The following is a 26758-nucleotide window of genomic DNA, read 5'->3' on the forward strand; positions in this document are numbered from 1 at the left end:
ACACACCACATCATGTCTCATGAAGTTTGACGGACTGACACGGCGGAGGCTTCGATTTTACGTGGGCGTGTCCCGGGTTGCCAATAAAAGAAACTCATATTTGAATGCAGCACGACGCTGGATGGAATACGAGATTTATTTACCTTGAGGTAATAACCTCGAGGGAGCGTGTCCACGACTTTACATGGCGCTGCTCTACGAGCCGAGGCTGCTCTCTGACTGTGTGTCCAGCATGTAGATGTCTGGCTGCAGCGTCATGTGCAAATCAGGATCGAGCATCCCATAACTTTTGTTCTCCGGCCGGGTTATTAAAGTCAGCAGAGAAAATGAAAAGGTTCAAATTTGACTGGCGAGTTTAAAAAATGTCTTTGTGAAGGCTAATGACGGACAAAGAGTGTGTGTTTGTTTGAAAAAAAAAAAAAAAAAGCTTTGACACTTTTCATACTTTCATAGTTCATCTCCATGAGATCTCAACCATTTCACTGATCTGAGGACTGTCCTCCATAACGAGTTGGTTAGCGACCATCGAACACAAACATGCAGACGTCTGCACCCACAAATCATAGCATCAATAAAGGGCATTGATCACGCTGATGAGTGTGTGTGTGTGTCGTTGGCGTGACTCACCCTGGTTGTGTGTGAGCGTCAGCACGTAGTTGTCCACGCTGGAAACAGGCGGGTTCCACCTCAGCAGGGATCCTTGTGGGGTGATGTTGAGCGCCGTCAGCTCAGCCGGCATGTCCATCGCTACGGTAACAACACAACAACAACAACATGAGCCCAATGCACAACAACAACCACAACAACAACAGGTTCTTTCTGAGATCATTCATATAACAGCAACGGATTAACGAAGGTCCACATTATTGTGTTGCATTTTTGCTTTAAAAGTTACGACGGTGTATCAGGGCCATATAAAAATAAAAACAGAGCTGAGAGAGGGGGCAATATTCAGAGAAAAAAAGTGGCAAATTTGCGAGTTTATTGACAAATATCGCCGATATAAAGAAGTTGCTTGGTTCTGCTAACACCGGATGGTTGCCGTTGCTATGACAACAAGTGAAAACTACCACTAGATCTTAACCCAACCTGCCCGATCAATAAACACCCATAAGATGACAACATGTCCTCATATAAATAAAACCAACAATAAGCATCAACATCATCACCCTAATGACCTTAACGAGGCGTTGTCACATGATGTCATGTATTAATTAGAAAAATAAATGCTAGCGTTCATGGGAAGTTATTGCCCCCCTCTCTCAGCTCCGTTTTTTTTTTTTTTCTACAGTGGCTCTAATACGCCGTCGTAAAAAATCTATATTGATTGATTGATTAATTACTTCAGGTCCTTTAATGGTAATAAAAGTGTGTAAAGTTCACCAAAACAGGATTTCTCATTCAAGCAAAAGGAGAATTAAAAAAAAGAAACGTTTCAGGGAAACCCCATTTATCTGAACAGCATCGTATTCTGGTATTTATTTCCATTATTTGTACTCTGTGTCACAGTTGCTTTCATATGCTAATAGGTTGTTATTTCATACACAGAGACATTAAACATGAATTACACCTAAACAACATCTGTGGAGCCTTGTTTGAAATGGACCTTGGGTGTAATTATAGAAGCGCAGCCACAGAGCAGCTTTGCATTCGTACTCATTCATAATGACTCTCTTTGCCATTTTGATCACCGTTTCCTTAATTCTCACACATCAAAGAGAAATTATGCATTCAAAGAGGCCGTGGAAAAGTCTCAGATATCCTCCCGAGCCCACCGCCCCCCCGAACCTCCTCCTGATTTCATCCCCAGACTGCTGGACATGCTAAAATTGAGTTTGAATTTAATTATACCTTTAACCTCAGTGTTTCAACCTCGATTCCTCCTCAGGCGTGTGATTGCAGCGCGGCAGGGAGACAACACAGGAGCTGCATGTGCTCCAAAGCTTTTGCCCAGATGAGGTAATTAATATTGCCCTGCCATCATCAGAATACCAAAAAAAAGAAAAGAACTGCACTCATTAAGGCAACAGAGTGAGTTTGAGTCTTATCTCTACGATAGATGGACAAACCTGATTAAAATCATTACTTAATAAGTGAATTTAATGGAGGCGTGCCAAGTCAATTAGATCGGTAATGGAGGGGGAGGAGGGATTGGCCAATAAAGAAATAAATGAAATAAACAGGTCATCCACCTTCATCAGCCCCAGAGATAATCCAATCATCCCTCTCCATCTGCTGATTGCACCAGTGATGCAGCCGAAGCATAACTACATCCCTGCACTCGGATCTGGATCTGAAAGTCAAAGCTGCAGATCCAGGACCAGACTAGAGGTTCAGAGAAACGGGAAGCTCATTAACCTCCAGTGTCCGTTTCCATTTAAATGCTATTTCGTTAAAAATTTATCCAGGAATACAAGAAGCTATACAGCAGCCGTCCAGCGCTGACCCCCAGAGCAGGGAGTACACCCCATGAGTGCTATCAATGAATATTAAAATGATAAGAGAATTGATATGAGATATGCTGGAACACTTTCATCTTCTCATCTTAACTTTCTTGTGAAAACGTCCTAAACTTCGGATGTCTGTGGAGATGACCGACGTAAACACGATGAACGCCTAAATGAGGGGACACTCATACCATATAAGGGCACACATCCTGCCTCATGTGCCCTATCCTGAAAGCAGTGGAATTATTGGGCTGCTCTAAAGCCAAAGATCGGGATTCAAACTGGGAGGCAAACCATCTAAACTCACTTTGCTGTTTGAGATGTTCATATTGACATTATAGTGAAATAGCATCAATATCAATACATGAATGGTGACAGGCGGTTTGTGAATAAATGTAGAATTAGATTAGAATTTGAGTTGCAGAGTCAAATAAGATAATATCAACATAATTATGAAGTGTAATTAACAGTATAAAGGGCGTTCAAATTCATAATTTAATACTTAACAGGCTGATTTGTTCGATCCATATGTTGCCATATGTTGCGTTTTTGCTCTCCACATGACCTGTTGACCTGCTTTAAGTGGAAATAAACAGTATATGAACAGATCCTGTGGAATATTTGTATGGATATCGATATTTCAGGGTTACGGCGTAATTCATCTGTATCTAGAAAACCAGACCAATTTAGTGATTTTTATTGGTATGATGCTTTATATTGCTTTTTTTCCCGTTATTCTAATCATAGCTTTGAATGACCAACATATCAATCAGTCAGCTAATGCAGGATTATCTATTCATTCTTACGTATTGACTCACAGACTCATCACATCCAGGTACAGAGTGTTCCAGACGTCGGTGTACAATACATGTTTACTCTGTAAATACTACAGTTTGCTTTGTAGATTCGTTTACTCAACACATGTTGACAGAGTTTATAAGCCTGCTGACGGTTATGATTCTGTCTTAAATTCATGGGAGAAAAGTGGAAGATTGTAGTGACGGGTGGTTTGATGTCTTAAAGGTCCTGTAAATGTAAAAAGTGAGATTCTGAATCTTAATTTGTGGAGAAATACACATCATGTATTCGGAAACCTTGAAACGAGCTGTGAGGATTTCTGTCCCAACTATATTCTAGATTTCTGTGTGAATGAATGGATGTAAACATCTCACAGCATTTGTTTTGTCCATCCAAGCCTGTAAACTTGTTATAGCAGGACATGAAAATACAAGTATAATGCAGGTAGTACTCCCAGTCCATCCCTGCATGCCCTCTCATTGTTGTGGAAGCTGCCTCTCTGCTTGGCAACAACCTCCTAGTTCCTGGAAACTCAAAAACTAATCGTGATTTTGAAGGATTTCTCTACAAAGCATCCGGTTACCACATAGGTGTACTCTGCCTTGTGCATCTTTTCCTTAAATAGCTGCTAGAAAAAAAGAAAAGAGACAAGTTGGGAGGATTTTAAAACCCCTGAACGTTAGTTTTGGGGTCCTGACACTTTGCTAATGAGCGGCGTTATTATCCCTGAATTAAAACGACCTTCCCGTCGTCCGTTCGGTGTCAGCCCTCCCGATTCACCGTGGATTAGCAGCGACTGCTGCGTGAGCACAATGCAACACGGCGCCCTGCTCGCTCATCCCCCTCCGACAATAATTGATTACGGAAGTGAAGTAAGTAGCAATTGCCTTGCGTTATTTAAGTCATTACATACTTGGCCAGGCGAGGCTGGATTACGCTCCCAAATCCCCCGCTCGTGTTGTTGTTGCTGTTGCATTAAAGGTTGGGCATTGTGCGACGTGGGGGAAATGTTATTTACCATTTCTAACAAGCTTGACTCGGGAGTTATGTTCTTTTCAGGCCGTTGGAGCCCCGACGGCTGCGCCCGCTGTAAGTACACTGGGATTGTTCAAATGGAGGCCGATGATAACGAAGTGAAGGCAGGGGAAAGCCAGACACACGAGGAAGCGAGAGAAAGAGGCTCTTTTGCTTTTTGTTGCCTCGCTGGATTCCTGGGGAATCGGGTCTCATTGGCATGCAAGCACACCTCCTTCCCCCCCACCTCCCCCCTCCTCCATCCTGGGCTCTCCTTAGCTCCCTCGCCTTCTCCTCTCTCACACACAATGAAGATTACGTATACGGCAGCGGGAGGGTGTGTTAATCTTAGGTTAGAGGTATATATTTATATATATATATACACACACATGCACACGTTGTGATATAGTTAAGAGTCTGGAAGCAGGAAGGCTTGAGAGGTCTTACCTGTAATGGAGGAGAGATTAAAGAAGGGAGGAAATGGAAGGAGGGTGGACAGAGAAGAGAAGGAGGGAGAGAGAGAGAGAGAGAGGTGTAACAATAGTGTTGGATGGAGGTAAAGAGAAAAGGTAAAGAGTGCTAGGGATTGGAAGGGAAACAGTGAGACAGAGGGAGTGAGATGGAGTTGGGAGTAGGTTACCAATTACTGGGTCACGGAGGAGACACATTCATCTATTGCAGCAGCAAAGATTGCACCTCCTGCTATGTCAGCTGTACTCTTAGATTTGGTCTGACGTCTGTATCTGTGTGTGTGTGTGTGTGTGTGTGTTGCTCTTTTTTATAGCACATACAGTAACCTCCCACGCTGCAGCTCTAGTTGTTGTGGGAAGGAGGACTGGTCTGAGAGTGGAGCGGATAAAAGAGGAGTTCTGTTGTTGGGTTTGTACGTTCGTTCTCACGCCGTGGCGTTCATCACACTCCCAGTCGGATGAATGGGATTTTTGGTATCCACTCAGGTAGCAGCTCGTTAAGAACTCCTCGTTAAAACTGATTCAACAGAAACTGTACCTCCATGAAGGTTCCAACGTTTGGTCTTCAACTTTATGGTTGATTTTAAAGGCTGCAGTTTGTGATGCTGTTTTATTAATGTGTTTATATTGTTTTTGTCCAGCATCTATATTCAATTAGGGGAGGTTAAATATGGACACAGGGAGAGATCTGATGATAGATAGATAGATAGATAGATAGATAGATAGATAGATAGATAGATAGATAGATAGATAGATAGATAGATAGATAGATAGATAGATAGATAAATAGATAGATAGATAGATAGATGGGGCTACCTGTGAAGACGGAGGTGCGTTCCACTTTGCTCTCCTGACTCCCTCTGACGGCGTTGATGCTGATCTCGTACTCCGTAGCAGGAAACAGACTGGAGAGGGTGTAGTTGGTGACATCACTGTCGATGACCACGCTGTCCACTCGCCCTGCAGGACACATCACAACCGTCACCGCCGCTCTGGTGGGGGCGTGTACACGCCGCCGCCGCCGCTTTGCATCATGGAGCAAATATCTCATCAATATGGAATTTGAATTAAAAGATTAAAGTTCACTTATAAAAATGTATCAATTAATTTGGTACAGCAGTGTGTGTGTGTGTGTGTGTGTGTGTGTGTGTGTGTGTGTGTGTGTGTGTGTGTGTAACAGGGCTCCCTGTCACATCAGAGAGACTCGCTGCTGTGAATGTCGTGTTCGTTTAACTGGAACATGAAAACGCTGATATATTTATTATCACGTTAAAGGAATACTTCACCATCTGTATGAAGCTGAGACTACAGACCTGTTACAGACCAGTACTGGGACCCACTGAGACTACAGACCTGTTACAGACCAGTACTGGGACCCACTGAGACTACAGACCTGTTACAGACCAGTACTGGGACCCACTGAGACCGTACCTCGGGCTGATTGGTAGGACAGCTTGTAGTATTCGAAGGGAGCCATGGGTTTGATCCACGAGATGGTCACAGAGTCCTCGGTCACGTCCGACATCGTCATCTCCTTTGGGGGGTCCATGCCTGGGGGGGACACGTCACGCGTTAGCTGGAATCACAATGCTCTACAATGGACAACATGGCAGGATTTAGTCGGATCCCAGCGGTGCATTAGAGAAGCATTATGAAGCGAGTTTGGGAATTTGCATAAAAACATCAGTGCCCTTGAAAACAGATGTATTCCAGTAATCCTTGCTTTGTCCATTTTTAATCTGCTCGTCCTCAGATTTCCATAAACAGACCTGTCCTCCGCTGAGACACGCATTCATAAAAACAAACAAATGAATGGAAGATATTCCAGCAGAAACGTAGCTGGTGTTAGAACACAATGGGCATTAGCATTGAGACTGAGCCCCCCCCGCCACCCCACCGCCCCCCCGTTTGTTTTATGTGTCTCCGGAGACTGGAGCCGCCGAGGGAAAGGTTACGGCCAAAACAATGTGAGCAAACAATTAAAGTGGTGACAGGTCCTTAGCTGCTCCACACCGGAACACGAGGGAGACGCAGAGTCAGAGAGGTGGAAAGAAAAAGAGCAACAACACAGAGAAGAAGTGGAGGAGATTAAGAGATCACTCCCGTCCGCTGGTGTGGACAAAAACACAACATCTCTGCTCCTCTCTCTCTCTCTCTCTCTCTCTCTCTCTATATATATATATATATATATATATATATACAGTATATATGTTGCCATTATTCATGCATGTGTATCTCACTAATGATGTTTGCCTTGGCAAGAATAACACAATGATTCTCATGAGGCTTACAGAGATAGAGAGAGTCTGAACCAGGATCAGATGCAGAAGAGTCCTGGCAGATATATATATTTATAAATGCTTGTAACCTTTGCAGTGTAACATTTTTCATTTATTTAACACTTATCCAAGTGTATATACATATATATTTTCCCCCCTTTTTTTAATTTATTTATATATCTGTGACCAATCGTCATTTTCTCAAATAAAAACATGTTAAAAAAAAAGATAGAGTCTGAACCAGGATCAGATGCAGAAGAGTCCTGCAGAGATATCTGCAGAGACACCCCCCCCCCCCCCCCCCCCCCCCATTCTTCCCCTCCCTCCTGGAAGATCACAATTAAATTTGCAGCGTTTAAGCTAATAAGTGAACGCCGCCCTTCACATCAGCTGTTTGAACCGAGCATAGCAACAGTGTGACGACCAGTCGGGTCAAAAACAAACCACAGACTGAACACCATTAAAACGTCGGACTACAGGAAGGTATCACATGCAGAAGATGTTTTTTTCTAATTATAAATGGTAATTATAGGAGGAGAAGCCGGGATGCTCCGACGTGCCGGATCAAAGACAAGCCGGCACATAAAACACAATCACTACATAATAACAGAGAAATGACAGAAACAATGATATCATAATACATTTGAAAAAAGAAAAGAGAAAAAAAAAAAGCCCATCAAGACAAGAACGTTCATACAAACAAAACAACAATAAAAAATGAAAAAACAAACCACAATATGAACATTTTAACCACTCGGTGAATGTAAAGAGAGAGGAGGAGGTTTTATGTGAAACCGGCTCAGTAATCAGATGACAGCATGCATCTGTGTCTGATCCAAAATTAATATCTCTATTGTTTATTGTTCAGTGCCGCTTTCTTCTTTTGTCCTTATTTTGCCGACAGTCCACTGACCCTCTCCTGAATAGCGAGCTCATAATCAAAAGAAATGTTTCTGTGAGCTCCTTCTGACAAAAAGCCAATTAGCAGGGGGGGATAGAGACGTGGTAATCCTGTATAATATGTTAACAAAGATAGAGGAAGGTGTGAAGGATCATTGTGCCGCAGTCGGAGGGAAAAAATGAAACATTTTAATCAAAAGGCATGGAGAGGACTGATAACTGTGAATAAGCCGGAGGAGATAAAATACATGACTTCTCCTCTTACTTTATATTTTACAGTAATAATGAGCTCCTCATTCTTCTTCTCTCCGCCATCGTCTGCATTAGAGAATTTCTCAAACGTCCTCCAGCTGTGTATGAGTTTAGGATGAACAGGACATATCAGCGTTTCATAACGCCGGTTATTGACAATGATTTCATCTCCGTGGTAAACCTCGGTCATGTGACACCACGGAGTCTGGCGACGAAGCAGAAAGAAAAACCCTCCGAGGCGGATCTCAGACTTCACTCTGCTCTGGTTCCGTGCAAATGAAATGCTGAAACAGCATTTTTTTTTTACACGATTCATTTAAAAGCACTTATATTAATATTTGCCTGTCTGACACTGTTCTTTTTATGAATGTGATAAACACGATTACAGCTCAAACATTCAGTCATATAACCGGTTAGTTGATCAACCAAAGTGAGTTGCTAATTTAATGATTATCAAATTTGTCTGGAAAAATATCAGATATAGGAAGGAGGAGGATTTGCTGTTTTTTTTAGTCTCAAAAAGTGAATATTAATGAACGGTTTTTATGACCAAACAATTAATCACTTTGCACATTAATTGTATATAATGTGAATAATTGTTAGTTGCAGCCTTTAACTTGACGTGTTATGTTCATAAAGTAACTAGTAATATCTCATACACAAAGCCATAAACCTTCACAATGCTCCTCATCATCCCCATGTTACCATGGATACCAACCGGCCATGAGGTGAAGCCGCTCACCTGTAGTGAGAGACGCCGTGATGGGCTCCGAGGTGACGTCCCCCTGTATGGTGATCAGGCTGACGGTGTACGGAGTGGACGGCAGCAGACCCTGGACCAGCGACCTGGTCCTGGAGCCGTCCAGCGTCACCTTGGAGGTGTCGGTCCCGTCGGAGGAGCTGTAGCTCAGGATGAAGAGGTCAGCAGGGGGCGCCGGGGCGCTCCACGCCACCGCCACCGAGTCCGAAGTCACCTCGGACAAGTACAGGTGGGTTACGGGCCGGATCCCTGGAGGGAGTTCAAAGGTCACCGGAGAGTTTTCAAGGCCGGACCCCAAGCAGGAATGGCGATGGAGAGAAAAAGGAAAAGATCTGCCATCGTTATGAAGATGATGGATGGAGATGATGGATGGAAGCAATCCGGGATGGTTTAATGGATCGTTCATAATTAAGAAAATTAGCCTTGATGGTTCAGGTGAGAGTCAGAGAAGAAGTGATGGATTAATTGGTGTTTGAAGAAAAAAAAAAGCAAAGTAATGAGATTATCCACCGTAAATTTGAAGATTTGATGAGATGATGATGATGATGATCACAGATGCTGGACAGGAGATGATGTACTGAACAGGAAACAGCGTGGAAGCTGACACAGCAACACGTCTCATTACATTGTGTGGACGCATAAACAGCAGAGATCGCTGATGTCATCTTTTCTGATTTATCCACATTAAACTGGACTTTTCTTTCTGATAAATCATCATTTAAAAACCCGTGTTTTCTTACACGGCTCTGGATTTATCTCCTCTTTTATCGGTTTTATGGTTTCCTTCACCGACTGTCGACATGCATTAGAAAGTCAGCAGAAAATCCCCGTAGTCGGCGTGTGAAACCGACGGAGGTCAGAACCTCCACGTTTGCTTGAAGCGTGGATGAAACAGCGTGGGAGAAGGAGAGTCAGTGATGAAGTCTTCTGTAGAGTTAAAACTGATTAAAAAGTCAGGAGGATGCAGCGACGAGAACAACGCAAAGGTGACGTGTGATGACACTTTTGGATTCCAGACGTTAATGAACTTTGATGAAGGTCAGAATGCTAATCGTTAGAAGTGTGACACCATGTCTAAAAATAACCCACATGATGGTGATAATGAGGACTTATAACAGAAAGCTTCAGTACAAAGTGGAGGCACGGAGTTTAAAACACATTTAAATGGGCAAGAACAAGATCCCAGATAGAGCACCGGGCTCTGAAGCGGATTTGACATAGTGGCCAAATCATGGAATTACAACTTCTGGGCTCGTTGTACGACGGCGTAGGTAAGGAGAGGGGGGGAAAAAAAAAAAAAAAAAAAAAAAAAAAACGAGAGAGGGGGGCAATATTCAGAGAGAAAAACTCGAAAAATGTGTGAGTTTATAAAGTGTCAACTTTGCGAGTTTATTACGATGCTAACAACCGGCATTTATGCGAGCTAACTTTCCATAAATGTACGCATTTGATGATGTTGATGCTTATTGCTGCTTTTATTCATATGAGGCCATGTTGTCATCTTATGGGTGTTTATTGATCGGGCGGTTAGGCTAAGTTGTCATAGCAACGGCAAACATCCAGTGTTAGCGGAACCAAGCAACTTGTTTATATCGGCGATATATATTTATAAAGTGGCAAATTTGAGACTTTTTTCTCTGAATATTGCCACCTCTCTCGGCTCCTATTTGTTTTTCCCTACAGCAGCTTTAATACGACCTCATACGCTGTGATGCCATTGAGTCAAAAAATACTTTTCCTAAAAGACTTACAATGAATGTATGTAATTAATGTATTATTTAGTGGATACTGTTTTTAAGGTAAATCAACAGTTGAAGTCCTAAATTCACTCATAGCCACCGAGTTACAATGTAAGGATCTCACATAAAAACACGTCTATGTGATGCATTATGGGAAATGTAGGGCCATGCTTTCCTTCCGAGCTCGTTCCGTCCTATTCCATAGTAGAAGTTAGGAAATCTCGGCCTCACTTCATATTCCCTTTCCGAGCGATGGAGTGTAGAAACACGGCTGTGGTGATGAATTAATAACGAGAGGCAGGAAGTGTTAGAGTTCATATTCAGTAACACGGAGACACACCGAAGGACAGATCGCTCTCCAACGTCTGGGAGGTATAGAAATGTATTGATCAAAAATTCAAGATTAAACTTTTTTTCCCTTGATGAGTTCACCTGAGCACAGGCAAGCAGATGTTTCCAATATGGCCGTCTGAACACTGGATGAGTAGCTGACAGGTGATTCATTATTTTTCCTCTGATTCTCTTTTTAATCTTTGATTATTCTCTCCCGTCTCCAGATGGTTAGAGTGGTGTTACTTAAACACGAAGCCACGGATCAGAAAGATGATGATGACGGCGATGATGGTGACAACTGTCAATGGCGGTCACAGTGAAGAAGCACGTAGACGGTGAGAGAGGTGAACGATGAAGGATCTGACAGCGTGTCGACTGACAGGCGATCCCACGTACAGTCGGACAGAAACGCTCATCAACAACATCGAGCGGAGCGAGAGGAAGTGTCGCAGACTTGAAAAGAAAAAAAAAAACACGAAGACGCGGAGACACAATTACGTTCAAGCTGCAATTAGAGAACACTCGTAACGAGCTCGGCATAATTGACCTCCTCTTCTTCATCGGCGTCGAAGGTCCTCCGTGTTCCTTCAGCGTGACTCACCTTACCTGCTGCCACGCTGAAGGGGAATTATTATAATTATTATATTCGCCGGTCGTGGTTGTCTGTCTTTACGTCTCTATCTGAAAACCTGAGGGAATTTATTTCAGCGCCGTCTGCTACTTGAGTCGATTAAATCCGACGGCGCTGCAAACCTTGATATTCCACAAAAGTATATATCCAACAAGGGAGACGGTGACAGTCTATCTACCTGTGAAGGCGTCTATGGTGGCCGCCGTGCTCTGCTGGCGTCCCCTCCTTGCAGCCACGGTGACGGTGTACTCGGTCCCGGGCTCCAGGTCCACCAGAGTGGTGCTGGTCTCGTCTTTGGGCACCGTCAGCTGGAAGAGGAAGACACAGTTCAGCACTGATTCAGTGGGATTTCCTCTAAAATAAAAGGTCAAAGCTTTGTTGGTCCCTGTTTGGATGAGTGGAGGCACGTTGGAGTACATTATAAACCCGGATAGCAATTTATAAGAGGGGCTAAGCCTTCTGGTGGACCACCATGGGACCCCATTTTGGAAAAAATATGTACAGCCGTCAGCAAGAGACAAATATTTTTTTAGCCTGTATGAACTGCAGCAAAAATGACACGTTTGTCAATTTAAAAGGTCGTGTGGAGGTCGTCTGACATCGGCTTGATGTCGCTCCCCGGCTCATAAAATAGTCGCTGGATAAAAAACGCAGACCTTCCACAAAGTGTGACTTTTCTAAATGTCAGTGAATTCAAACGAACGCATTTTTTTGTGAAATAAGTTGCCATGGTGAACGCAGGAAGGGGCGTGGCTTAGCCTCTCTACATGTATCCGTTACCTCAGCGGTGACGCCGGAGGAGGATGTATAGGTGACCTTGTAGTGGTCGATGGGGCCCTGGACCAGACCCCACCCCAGGGTGATGGTGTTGTCTGTAGAAGCCGTCACCGTGAGATCCAGGGGCACGTCCAGACCTGATCCAGAGCACACAAGAGTCCAGTAAATTGGCGTATTCTGCTCACAATCGAGAGTGATAAGAAATCATATCACGCTTGGCTGACAGAGAAGAAAAGAGGCAATAACATAATCCAGATTGTTCCAAGTCTCCTGCTGTTGACAAAGCATTCACATCATGCTTAAAATAAAGCGTCTAGACAGAAGCAGCTGTTGCATGTCACATCCTTCAGTTTCCTGTATGAACTGGGTTGATGGAAGTATTTTATATTGGTGAAATGTCAGAAATCTACAACGGCGTATTAGGGCCACTGTAGAAAAAGGCGCAGGGAGATTGATTTGACTTTAATATTGCCCCCTTCAGTCAAGGTTTTATTGATGTGGGCCACGATGTCATCTTGTGGGTGTTTATTAATCGGGGTGGTTGGGCTAAGATGCTAGCCGTAGCTTTCACTTGTTGTCATAGCAACGGCAAACATCCAGGGTTAGCGGATCCAAGCAACTTCCCGTGTTTCCTCATAGACCTGTAACCTCTCAGCAGTGAGTGAGTCAAATGTAACACTCAGCCTTCCTCCTCTGTATGAACAGAATGATCCCTTATTGTTTATTTAAGATTTTTCATATTTGATTTGTTCTTATGATCGACCTTTGATTTCCTGCAGCAAAAACCCAACCGATGTTTAATTCCCATAAATACTAATCCTCGACTGCAAACACTGGAAGTTTCTGAAAATGATTGTCAAATAGACTTTTAACAGTATTAATTGAAACGCTGCGTTGAGCTCTCACACTTCCAGCAGCAGGATCACTGCTGTGTGACGGCAGACGGAGGACGTCGTCCTATTATTTAAAGCTGTTTGCAGAATGATGTCATCGCCGTGTTGCATGTTTTGCAAAGTTCAAAGAGAGTGCACAAACTAGTGGGGGACAAAGTGCTTGTTCCGAAAAGCAAATGGAGGCATCATTTTGCAAAACCATTAAAATGATTACAACAGGAGGAACAATGTGCTCGACGGGAAAGATGAGCGAGGCACCACCGTCTCCAACGGAGGGTTAAACGGGGTCTTTTCTGCCTTTCTGCCAAAACACAATACAATCTCAGGTAGCTGGAGGAGGTAAGTAGTTAACGGTACACATATAAAGCTTTAAAATACTTGAATGGGTTCTTTGAGCATGAGTTTTGCCAAATTCTGATTTGCTTAATTTCACTAAAATGGCTATTAATGGTTGGATCAGGAGCACAATGTGAAAAGTAGTGTTTAGACAGTAGTGGAGTGTAAAAATGGGATTCTCACCCGTCCTGGCGTTCATGGTCGCCGGTGTACTCTGGTTGCTGCCTTTCATGGCGGAGATGCCGATGCCGTACTCGGTTCCCGGCAGCAGGTCTGAGACACAAAGACGGAGCTGGTTACTCATTTAACAGACAATATGCAGAGTTCCTTTTCCAAAGTCAAATTCAAGCATTTCAAGGTGCATTTCCATGCTTTTCCAGCACCTTCCAGCTGTGGTAAACTCCATATTTGTATCAATCCAATGGTCAGTATTCAGTCTACTTATTATGTCACTTGTTCATCACATTAAATGAGATGTTATTGTCCTATAAACAACCAACATGATGTTTGGAGACAGCTTTTTACAGAAGGACCACAAATGAAAGGAAAACTAATTCCACTAACAGATCCACAGAAATATAATCACCAACTATTTTCATCATCTGTTCATCATCAAAAGCCATTTTTCATGCAGAAATGTCAGAAAATGCTGTTTTCAGTCCCTCAAATATGGAGATCTTCTTTCCTCTGTTCTATCATATATGTCATCACATAGAACACACATTTCAAGCACTTTTTTCTAAATCCAAACACTTTTCAGGCCTTGAAAACACCAACAACAACAACACATGCACACACCTACTCAGGCGGCCTGCATGTTAATTAGGTCCCAGCCCAATTAGCTCCATATCGGTGATGAGGTTGTGGTAAATTTACATACATCAGTGTGATTTCTGTTTTTTTTTGTTTGTTGCCAAAAGCGTTATTGATTGGTTTCAAATCAATTCAGCACATCCACAGCAAGTTTCTGGAGCTACAGCATTAAGGTGACAGATTATTAATAGAGAGGAAGTGAGAGTGACAGAGAGGGAACGAGGGTGGAGGAGGCGGCGGCATCGATTGGCCGAATAGAATAACACCAGGACCTTTTGCTTCCATTCTTATTGCCGGCCGTGACCTTTTCCAGCACTGTGGCCTTTTCAGGAGAAACATCCCAGCTGACCCCGCCTTCCTGACAGCCTTTCAATACGCCCGCAGGACAACACGCCTTCCACCAGATACAATCAGCGGCTCGGCAGATAATCCCGCCATGTAAAACACACATTCAGCTTCTTCAGCACACACTGACGGTGTTCAGAAAGAACATCGCCCGGAGCAAAAGACTTCCACTCAATACAGACGGACTCAACGATGCGTCAATGAATAAGGGAAAGGAAACAATGAACTGGTTTACCTGTGAGCGAGGTCTGAGTGGTGGCTCCCTCGTTGCGTGGCACGATGACTTTATCATACTGGTCCCCCGCTAACGTGCTGTACACCACCTGGTAGCCCTCCACCTACATGCCAACACACACATTTAGATTTTTGATGAAAAATTAAATGGAAGAAATACAAAGTAGGGTGGCGTTTTAAGGACACTGTAGATGAGACGGGGGGCGATATTCCAAGAAAAAAATTGCAAATTTGCCATATAAAGTCCCAGTGGGGAACATTTTTTTGATCATATTCACTGAAGCCGACACTACGCTCTGATAGAACAACATAAATCATCCGGTTTTAGAAAAAAAAAAGCACACCTCTACGTGCACGTAGAGGCTGTTGTTTGTTTTGCAAAGATCCGATAGCGCCCGGATCATCCTGTCCAATCAGCACGCAGGGCTGTGTTCGTGCACACACAGAGCCCCTCCCCCCTCAGGTCGTACCACTATCACAGGGGGGAGGTGGAGGGAAGTAGCAACAAGCTTCCAATTCCTGGTTAAAAACCAAAACGAGGAGGTCCAAAACAACCAAGGAAAAGAAAACACCGGTGGAAAAGAAGGAAAAAAAGAAAGATGGCGACGGTGCCCGTGATAAAACCAGAGTCAACATCAGACCCGCGTTTCAAAGGTGGCGTGATCTAAGGGAGTTCAAAGGGCACGAAGTCGAGAGGGAGGAGCTGGGTGGTCGTGGGGGAGGAGCTTGGTGGTCGTGGGGGAGGAGATCAGTCGTCGTGGGGGAGGAGCTCGGTGGTTGTGGGGGAGGAGCTCGGTGGTTGTGGGGGAGGAGCTTGGTGGTCGTGGGGGAAGAGCTCAGTGGTTGTGGGGGAGGAGCTCAGTGGTTGTGGGGGAGGAGCTCGGTGGTCGTGGGGGAGGAGCTCAGTGGTTGTGGGGGAGGAGCTCGGTGGTCGTGGGGGAGGAGCGTGAGAGTTGTAAACATTCAAAATCTGACAGAGTGCCCTCGGACTTGCTGAATGGGACTTTAATAATGTGGCAAAACATATATTTTTTTCTAATTAATACATCACATCGTGTGATAACGCCTCGTTAAGGTCCTTAGGGTGATGATGTTGAAGTTTATTGTTGGTTTTATTTATATGAGGAGAAAATTGTCATCTGGGGAGCGGTTGGGCTAAGATGCTAGTGGTAGCTTTCACTTGCTGTCATAGCAACGGCAAACAACTTTGCAAATTTTTTCTCTGAATATTGCCCCCCTGTCTCAGCTCCGTTTTCTCCAACAGTGGCTCTAATACACTGTCTGAACATTTGTATATATATATATATATATATATATATATATATATATATTTTACATAATGAAAGGAATACAAAGCTTTCATAAAGCTTTAAATAACTGTTTATTTTTCATTAGCCCAGCTTGATATCTGTCTCTCTGCCAACCCGCTGCAGAATCATGAGGATGAATACGTTTGTTGTGCTATCAGGACAGACGAGCTGAGATTATTTGTACATAATGCAGACCTGTTTGGAGTAAATATGCAGGAAGGCCTCCGGTTGTGTTCAGATCACAAGCTTTGAAGTATTTCAGAATATGAACTGCATGTATTTAATAAATAAAGCTTTTTAAGCTAAAACTGAGAAAAAAAATCAGTTTTCTTAGAGATGAGACAAGTAAAAACCCAAAGTGAGGCTTAATCCAATTATTGGGTTATTATTACTGATTCATGTTCTCTTGGGTGGTTTAATCTTTAACACTGCATTAATATTTTATGTCCTTCATTTGTTTTGTATGTTTATTCATGTGCAAATGTAAGTACAATTGTTAGTGGACTAGCTATAAATGTAAAATGTGTAAAGTACTGTACGAGTACCACAAAGCCGTACTATTAAATGAAATGATGTTACTTTTTACCCCTAATGGCTTCTTATTGCTTGCAGACTTCATGTTACCAGATCATGACTCCCCTCCCCACCGAACCAGTTAAAAACGAATCATCTGTGAACGCCTCACCTCGGCCTCGCTGTTGTCCCACTCCAGGTCCAGGCTGGTGGAGGTCTTGGACAGGAGCCGCAGGTTCTTGGGGGCGTCGATCTCTGAGAAGAACGATAAAGCTGACAATGTTGGGACACTGAGACCAGTTTTCAGGGATCGTGAACAAGCAAACATCAGCGCTTTTTCATCAGCGTGTGCGATGATGTCATTCACTCTACATCACCATCAGCCGCTGCACATGTTCAATTCCAATCCCGTTAGCAATATGACCTCATTTGAATAAGAGGCTCTGACATCACATGCTCACATTTTACTGTTATTTACTGTTACTGTTATTTTACCGTGAGCAGATGTTTCCTACCACTTCCATGATAGATGTGCTGTTTGTTTTGCATGAGGCCGTATGTCGTGGAACAGGATTACACACACCACTATAACACCATCACACCAGTATAACACCACTATAACACCACCATCACACCACTATGTGCATGCTGTCAGACCTCACCGGTAGTAAATTCAGTGGAAACAGATCCGCTCTCGTTTCCTTCCCTGACTCCGCTCACAGACACCTCGTACCGCGAGCCGGGACGCAGAACCTGAAAAACAACAACAACAGTACGGAGACGGCTCGCTGTGTTTGTTTTGGTACATTTTCAGACGGCAATTAGACAGTTTAGTGAGAAGGCGTATCAGGGCCACTGTAGGAAAATAAATAAAAATAAAATAGAGCCGACAGGGGGGTAATATTCAGAGAAAAAAGTGGCAAATTTGCAAGTTTATAAATATATATAGCCGATATAAACAAGTTGCTTGGTTCCGCTAACATTGGATGTTTGACGTTGCTATGACAACAAGTGAAAATTACCGCTAGCATCTTAGCCCAACCACCCCGATCAATTAACACCTATAAGATGACAACATGGCCTCATATAAATAAAATCAACAATAAGCATCAACATCCTCACCTTAACGAGGCGTTGTCACATGATCTCATGTATTCATTAGTGGAATCAACATAAATGGCTACATTCATGGGTAGTTAGCTAGCATAGATGTCGGTTGTTAGCGTTGTAATAAAGTCGCAAATTTGCAATTTTTTTCTCAGAATACTGCCCCCCTCTCTCATTTATTTTTCCTACAGTGCCCTCATACGCTGTCGTAGATTACCAAGCATGACAAATGTAAACACACACACACACACACTTACCTGCAGGGAGTACTGGCTGAGCGTGGGCTGCAGGCGGAAGGTGGTCCGCGGCCCCTCCCCTTCCATCAGGCCGTAACGCAACACGATCTGATCGATCTTCGCCCTCGGGGACGTCCACTCCACGAACGCCACCGTGTCCGACACGTCGCGCACGATCAGCTGGGTCGGGCCGTCGATCACTGCAGGACAACCGGAGAGAGAAGAGGAATCATGGAAGGGTCACTTTCAACCAGATATCCACTTTGATTAGATCCCTAAAAATAACCCTTCATGCAGAGATGCAATTACGTTCATTAGCAGAATTATTTGATGATGATTTCTTAATTTCTGTCTTTAATTGCTTGATTTTTCCAATTAACGCTCCAATATATTTGTTTTGCTGTCACATAAAACAGTGCCGTTGTTTCAGCTTGTGACAGCTTCTAATAAAGTGGCGTTTGCTTTACTGCGACCTCTCGTGTTTTGTGTCACAGTGATCTCGACCTTTGACCTCAAACCAACAAAATATATTCACTTATGTCCAGAATTCCCTCAAGGCTGAGATACCACATTCACAAGAACGGAGCAGAGGGAAGGAATACATGAACACATGAAGATATGAACACATGAAAACATGAAGACATGAAACAAAAACATGAAGACATGAATACATGAAAACATGAAGACATGAAGACATGAAACATGAAGACATGAAACATAAAAACATGAAGACATGAAACATAAAAACATGAAGACATGAAACATGAAGACATGAAACATGAAACAAAAACATGAAGACATGAATATATGAATATGAAAACATGAACACATGAACACATGAAACATGAAGACATGAAACATAAAAACATGAAGACATGAAACATAAAAACATGAAACATAACAACATGAACATGAAAACATGAACATGAAAACATGAACATGAAAACAAGAAGACATGAAACATAAAAACATGAAACATGAACACATGAACAATAAAACATGAACACATGAAACATGAAAACATAAATACATGAAAACATGAACAATAAAACATGAAAACATGAACACATGAACAATAAAACATGAACACATGAAAACATGAATACATGAAAACATGAACAATAAAACACGAAAACATGAAGACATGAATACATGAAAACATGAACACATGAAACATGAAGACATGAAAACATAAATACATGAACAATAAAACACGAAAACATGAAGACATGAAACATGAATACATGAAAACATGAACACATGAAATATGATCACATGAAGCCACGAAGGCATAAAAAGTGGGAAATCTGGCCGTCTGAGAAGCTGGAAAGTGTTTGCCTTTTTTTCTGGCATGCTGAAAAAAAGATGAATCGATCAAATCTTAATTTTTGTAGATGTACTAAATTAATGTTATAATAATGTTAAACACAGTCTAACCACAAGAACTTGGCCTGAATAAACGAGTTTTGGCCATATAAAATCAAAGAATAAGTTCGATAGATTCCTAATCGAAGCAAACGTTTGGTGCCAACTCTGGGTTTGGACACGTTTCAGTCAGAATGAAGAGCTCCAACAGGAACCAGCGGTGGAGGGGGATTAGTTCTCCGACAGCCGAGCATGTACAGCTTATCAGACCCGACACACGCCGACACAATGAGTTCATCTGTGCAAAGTGTAAAACATAAGCTGCGATTAAAGGGCCTCCTTGCTGATTGGTGGAAAAAAACAAACAAACAGAGAAGTGATTCAGGTGTGAAAAAAAAAAAAACTCATTTCACAACGACTCCCGAGGGGCCAACGTCGTTGGCGTATCTTGGGGTGGAGTTCAGGCGTTGTGGTAAAATAGAGTTCTAGGGTCCGACTAAAGCTCCCCATTCACCGGCTGGTCTAAGTTTCAACACCTCGCCTCTGCCTGAGCTTTGGGAAACGACTGAAGAAGGAGAGGTCGTCTGGGATCAGCCTCACCCCACTGGGACTTCTGTCGCTTTAACAGAGTCCTGATGTTTTCTACTGCACTTAAATGCCACTCCAAAAACACAACTTAAAACGACTCGGCATGCATGGTGTGTGAAGATAAATCAGCTTTTGAACTATTCAAATAAAAGGCGCCGATCTTCATCTGATATGGAGGAAGTGACTGAAATGGAACATGAAAGGAGGCTTAGTTCAACGTACAGTGAAGGCACCACGCCGGGCTGAAGTAGCACAAATATTCCCACGCCGATCGGATGGAAATTATGCTTTCTGAAAGCTTTGGAGATCTAAACTCAGTCTCAGACTCGGTCTTGACATATTGCTGGTCCACCACCATCATTGATGGAGGAGAAACTGGCCCCTGGGGTCCCGTCCTAGAAAACAACCTGAGGATGCTGAAGAAGCTGTTCCCTCCTCTCCCTCGGGTTTCCCCTCCGACTGCTCATCACACTCCGTCTCCCAGGAAGGATAAATCTATCTCATACATAATTGAGTAACTTCAAATTTGTCTTTTCCTCTCTTTTTTACCGTTTTATCCAATAAGGTGTCCTGCAGTGGGCAGCCGTGAAAAATGAATGACAAGAGTGTCATGAATTATTAATCAATACTTAATTACAAGCCATGCAATGAACAAAGACTTGACAGGGAATTGATGGTATTTTGACTGCAGACATCAGTTTGAATTGTTATGGACGAGCTTTGAATTGGATCTATTACAGCTGTCTGGTAATAACGTCAGCTGGGAGGTGTGTGTGTGTGTGTGTGTGTGTGTGTGGGGACATCAAGGTGACACTAGCTGGTATTTAGCTGCCTGCGTGCTATATTTGGTGCCAAAACGATAAGGTGATTTATTGACCGAGCTGCTGACAGTCATAATAGTTTAATCGTTTAAGCCTTTCATCAAGCAAAAAATGACAAATATTGGCTTCTTTCAGCTGGTAAAAAAATAACAAAAGTGTCACTTCTAATAGATTTATTAATTGTAAAAAAAAATTATTAAAAAATGTAGTTGCAGAGCAGCTCACATTTATAACAAATATGAAATTACTTTTTTTGGTATGAACATATATGCTTCCTCCTCAGGCCACAAATATATATTTTATATTAATGCCTATGAAATAAAAGTGTTAACTTTGCTAAAATGTTGGTGTTTAAGTGGGAGCTCATCACTCAGAGTAAAATGCTGAGTCTTATTATAGCGATATAATAATAGTAATTTAAATGACACTTTCATTCTAGCTGGTTTTATGTGGAAATAGAGCCTTTAATCTGAACTGCACAGAGGTGTGACTGTACGTCCGTGGCATCTATGACATCATAAGGCTGAACACCTACGTGTGAGGACGGTGGCGGTGACCGGCTGGCTTCGACCCTGGTCTCGGAGCGCCACCAGGTTGACGGTGTACTCCTCCCCCGGCCTCAGACCCGTCTGCACGAAGGAGGTGATGGTGCTGGGCAGCTGGGCCGTCATCCCTCCATCATTGTCCTGTGGAAGGAAAAGAAAAGCAGTTTTATTTGTGTAACTGTTCCTTTAAGCTTCCTCTGTGAGTGCAGATAAGAAGGAAGATTAAAACCATCCCCACCAGTAAGACATAAGCAGCGAGTCACGAAGTTGAACAGTAGATTTTCTGAACTGTATCTTATTATTTTTAGATAGTTTAGCAGATTCAACTCCCCCCAAAGCGAGCAGCGTACTGAAAGTGTGCTGCTGTGACATTTCTCAGGAGATATTCTGCACCAGCAGCACTCATTTCCAAAGGCCTGTCACTCATCCATATGGAGCCCCTGCTATTCCCAGCTGTTGTCAGGGAGCCGGTGTTGCACATGCACTTCCTGCCGACAGACAGATGTTACACCTACTGCTGCCCCCCCCCTCAAAAAAAAGCCCGCTCCACGAAGGCTCCTATTACTTACAGGAGGAAAATGTAACAGCTTGCTACTTTCCTGAATCCAAACTGTAATTAGAGATGTAATCCGTTTAATCACCTCTGCTAAATTACCAGGGTGGGCAGTAACACACAGCGCTAATGTTCCAATAACAATCGGTCCTCAATCTCAATAATAATACGGTTGAATGCTAAATTACACTTAATGAATCACCGTAGCAGCAGATCCACTCCCATCGTAATTAACAGGCAGCAACCTCCGGGTTCTGATGGAACGCTGAGGGGACTTAAACCTGCATTCTCTCTACTGGCCATCAGGGGGCGACTCCTCGGGTTTGCAAAAAAAACAAGTCTGAATGTATGGAAGTGGATGAGAAAATGATAATGATTTATTATCTCAGAGTTTATGTCCTCAATCTCAGCCTGATGTCCATTTAGCATCAGAGGTCAAAAGTCTTCAACGTTTTCAGGCTTCTAGAGACCCATCAAAATAATAATTGTTGACAGATTCATATTTTAAAAATAATAATAATTTAATAATGTCATAATGTAATTTTGGAATTTCTAAATGACAATTTCTCAACATAATATTAAACAAACAGAAAGATATATTTATTATATTTGTTTAATATAGGTTGTATTCATGTTAAAGGTGTATTTTTGGGCATATAAATTATTTCGGGATCCCAGATCCCCCCTTGTTGAAGCTCTCTGAAATAGACCCTAAACCACCTCGTGATTAACAGGCGTGTTGTTTGACCTTTGACCCTTTCGGGGTGTCATTACATTTCCTCAACTTTGACCTGTCAGAGTAGTTCTAATGCAACATCCTTCACAGTAAAACCCTGACTCTGACTCATCGGAGGCGTTCATCACACGACTCGGAGCAGCAGGTGAGACAGGAAACGCCTCGGCGGCCGTTTTTAGACTCGGCGTGTGAACGGCCCTTAACCCGGAGGCTTCCACATCGGCTCGCAGAAGCTAATATTTACAGACAAATTGACAGTGCGGCGGCGTGGGAGAATGCTAATGAGTTTAATATCATATGCACACATTATCAGACCTACTACTGCTCCTCCTTTCTGTCCTAGTGTGAGGATTCAAACCTCTTCCTTTTTGCAGAATATTTTGTTCTGTGTTTGTTTGAATAGACCAACGCTTTCACGCCTACTTCCATTACAAGATTGTCAAAATTCACAATCCTCGTCGCTGGATTAAATCCACAGGGGGGGCGAGTCATAATATGATTTCCCCCACGGCTGGATGGGAGGGAGGGAGGATGCGGGGGAGGAACACTTACAGAAAGGGACGGGAGGAAGAGAGAGGTGAAGGAGGAAGAAAAGGAGGGAGGGGGGAGGGAGAAAGGGTGGAGGTGGTGGAAGATAAAAACAAGAGATTAGCGGTAAAAAAAAGGGTGGAGGGAAGGAAAGTGCTAGAAGAAGAGTGGCATGTTGAAAGAGAAAGGAAGGCTGAAAGCAATAAAATGAAATTAAGAAGCCCACTGCTTTTTTTTTTATTCTTCAGACATCTTTTAAAAGGGATTGAAATAAACAACAAAAGCATTAGATTTGAGAACCAAAGGATCCCCCCCCCCCTCCCGGGAACACCTTAAAGGAAAACCAATTACAGTGAGAGGGCAGGAGATTAGAGTGCAGAGAGTACCTGAGTTTACAGCGGGAATAAGGAAGGAGAATGCTTTCTGGCTTTGAACCCCGCGATGGTTTTTACCAAGGGTTATTCTACAAAAAGGGTTTACTGGCTCATCCACCTAATGGCCAATAAGCTTAAGACAATCCGCTTGTCTAATTTGGTTTGGGCTTCAAGTTGAGAGAAACCCTCCCAAAACCCACCCAGTGATGTTCTTCCCGTCTCTACTCAGAAAGGCATTTAAAAGATTGGAATTAGTGAGAAAAAATAGATTTTCAAGGGGTTGATGATTCATTAAAAGCATAAAAGGTCCGTTTTGTATTCCCCCTCTGTTCATCCCAGCCTTACTTCGGGACGGACAGTGACCACATACACCCCCACCATGTCTTTCTGACTCTACCTTGGGGATGAAGCTGATCTCCCATCCATCGAAGGAGTAGTAGAAGGGTAACCACTGGACCTCCACCGACGTCTCCGTGATGTATTTGAAGACTAAACCATCCGGATTGGAGAGATCTGGGGGGAGGCGGCCACAGATGTATTATTGTTCTTCAGTGACCCGTTCAGCACATAAATCACTCCTCCGTCTGCCGCCGAAGCTCTTTCTCTTTTACATTCATTCCTCCGCTCCGTTCCCTTTGTGTCCATCCATTCACCCCCGTTTCCATCCATTTTCAGATCGATGACCCTCCGCCTCATAAAACACACTTTCAAACAATATTTCTTCATAATAAAGACTTCTTTCTATACATGCAATGCTTTACATAGAACTGATAACAATAAGTTAGTGTGTGTGTGTATATATATAACCCTGCAACATTAGTTCCTTGCTTTAAAGCAAATGACTCGTACTTTAATTTGGCAAAATGCTAAAATGACTTCATTTCCTAGGCAGCCGTGTCCTCATAAATCTTTCCAGATAATCAAATACAACATTTCATAATATAGTTTAGCAAAGACAAGCCAACAAATCACATCATATATGAAAAATTGGTTGCATCAAACCTAATTACCCTAAATTGACTTTATAACTCCAAACTGAAATTAAAGTCACTTATCTGTGAAATGGAGGATGATTTTACCAGCTGAGACTGAAATAATGGAAACACGCCGGATGTACGGAGAGTAGATTAAACATTCTGTTTTCTATTGTAGAGACTTTATTACTTCTCGGGGGGTTTGGATGCCTCCGATATGTTTCTCTAACGGATCCCATGACCCGGCATTAACACCCGCCGGGAGGTCCACATTCAGAAGGTGTTATGTGTGTGTGTTCCTCTGTATGAGTGACACTAAGCAAGTGTTACAGGTATGCATCATAACCACTTGGCACAGAGGAGCAGGTGGCGTTCCCACTCTATTGACACTGAGAAACATCTTGGGGAGGATTTAACAAACACACACACACACACACACACACACACACACACACACACACGGCGGCGGTGCTCTTACAGGTGGAGACGGTGATGCTGGCGGGGACGCTGATGCTGCTGTTGATGACGGCGAACACGTTGATGTTGTACTCCATGCCGGCCTCCAGGCCCGAGATGGTGCAGGAGGTGGTGTTGCCTGGAACCCTTATCTCTAGTTGCACGCCTGACAGAGAGACGGATAAAAAAAACAGAAGAAACAAATAAGACATTTTGAATCAACTGAAACTTAAATAATGCGGCGGCGTGAGTGTGTACCTCCGGCGCTGCTCGGCGTGTAAGTCACTAAGAAGTCCGTCAGCACCACTGAGCCCTCCCACTCCACGTCCACGGTGCGGTCGGTCACACCTCGGGTCTTCACGTTCATGGCCGGAGCCACTGTAGAGACAAAAAACCAACACAAATGATGTTTAAGCTGTGTGTGTGTGTGTGTGGTATAGAAACACAAAGACAAAATGCTAGAATATCAAACAATTCGATTTTTGAAATGCTATTCCTCCCATGTCTCCCTTCTAGGGGGTTAGAGAGGGATATCGGTGATTTTAAACCATCATTGCATCAATATGCTCAATACTGTGTCCTTTGGTAACCTGAGCAGGTGGGTTATTCTCTCCATCTCGTATGGATGGAAGGATGTAGGTGGCTCAGGCGTTAACAGTTCATTGTCATGCATTTCGCTGCTGCAGGATCTGAATAAGTAGTTTGCAGCTCTTCCCTTTATTACTTAACAGGACGACTGCAAAAATGGACTTGCTCTAATTAACACGCCAACGTTTTTCACACCCATAATTCATTATTTCAGTGTGTGTGTGTGTGTGTGTGTGTGTGTTACAGCTTCACCAGGAAACAGTCCCAGGATAAAAGAATCACCTCACAAGGGATATTTTTAATTAATTGATGAGACTTTGTGTTTGCTGGCAAAGTGCTCAATTTTAGGATAGCTGGAATACGGCTGCTTGCTTTAGGAAACGACCAAACCTGTGACTCTCGCACTTTTTTATTACGTTAGAGAGAAAGAGAGAGGGAAAAAAACTCCAGGTCACACGTATCTGTATATAAATGTCACATATTTCAATATGATACGGTATATCAGTCCAATTTCTTGCACCACAGAAGCAAAAAGGAACAGATACCCATGTTGGTATTGAAGTCAGCAACAGCAGCTCTCGTCTGACGAGCATGAGTCCCCCCACCCCCGACCCCACCAAAGTGGTCTTTGAGACACTCGGGGGCTGTGCTATAACAAGAAATGGTCCGCCACACTGAGCTGTAGTCGAACCGCTCTCTCATTTTAAGGTAACAACCTGAGCTGTTGGAAAAGCTGCTTTTAGGTTCAAATCCCACACAACTCTGACCAACGCTGTACTTTTCCTCCCAGACCTTTAAACCACAAACAGATTGAGTCGTCAAAACAAGTCGCGGCAACAGAATTGAAAAGCGGTCTTTATTGATTTAATTCACCTTTCCTCACCAAAACCCCCGTATGCCGTCGTCCCTCCACCCACACTGCCGTCTGAAGCTGCTTTCACAAACATTTCAATGGCAGCCGGTGACATCAAGCTACAAGTTGAAGAATTCCTGCGTGATCCCGAATCATTTACATATAATAGAAACAAGAGGGGGCCCTGAAA

The 26758-nt window shown here is 43.1% G+C and overlaps 1 protein-coding gene across 1 annotated transcript in view; it reads right to left on the reverse strand.

Annotated features, from left to right (window-relative positions):
- The window catches only part of tnr (tenascin R (restrictin, janusin)), a 75867-nt gene that overhangs the window by 21551 nt on the left and 27558 nt on the right, over window positions 1–26758 (reverse strand). Inside the window, exons 7-21 of the mRNA XM_084007500.1 lie at window positions 25386–25505; window positions 25150–25293; window positions 24095–24210; window positions 21497–21647; window positions 18209–18387; window positions 17507–17597; window positions 17017–17099; window positions 15023–15125; window positions 13813–13902; window positions 12404–12537; window positions 11802–11931; window positions 8903–9169; window positions 6161–6280; window positions 5546–5689; window positions 628–747 (exon numbers count right to left, since the gene is read on the reverse strand). Coding sequence (XP_083863626.1) covers window positions 628–747; window positions 5546–5689; window positions 6161–6280; window positions 8903–9169; window positions 11802–11931; window positions 12404–12537; window positions 13813–13902; window positions 15023–15125; window positions 17017–17099; window positions 17507–17597; window positions 18209–18387; window positions 21497–21647; window positions 24095–24210; window positions 25150–25293; window positions 25386–25505 — 1992 coding nt within the window. The remainder of the gene's footprint in view (window positions 1–627; window positions 748–5545; window positions 5690–6160; window positions 6281–8902; window positions 9170–11801; window positions 11932–12403; window positions 12538–13812; window positions 13903–15022; window positions 15126–17016; window positions 17100–17506; window positions 17598–18208; window positions 18388–21496; window positions 21648–24094; window positions 24211–25149; window positions 25294–25385; window positions 25506–26758) is intronic.

Source organism: Eutrigla gurnardus (genome assembly GCF_963514095.1).
Source record: "Eutrigla gurnardus genome assembly, chromosome: 4".
In the NCBI taxonomy this organism is placed as follows: Eukaryota; Metazoa; Chordata; class Actinopteri; order Perciformes; family Triglidae; genus Eutrigla; species Eutrigla gurnardus.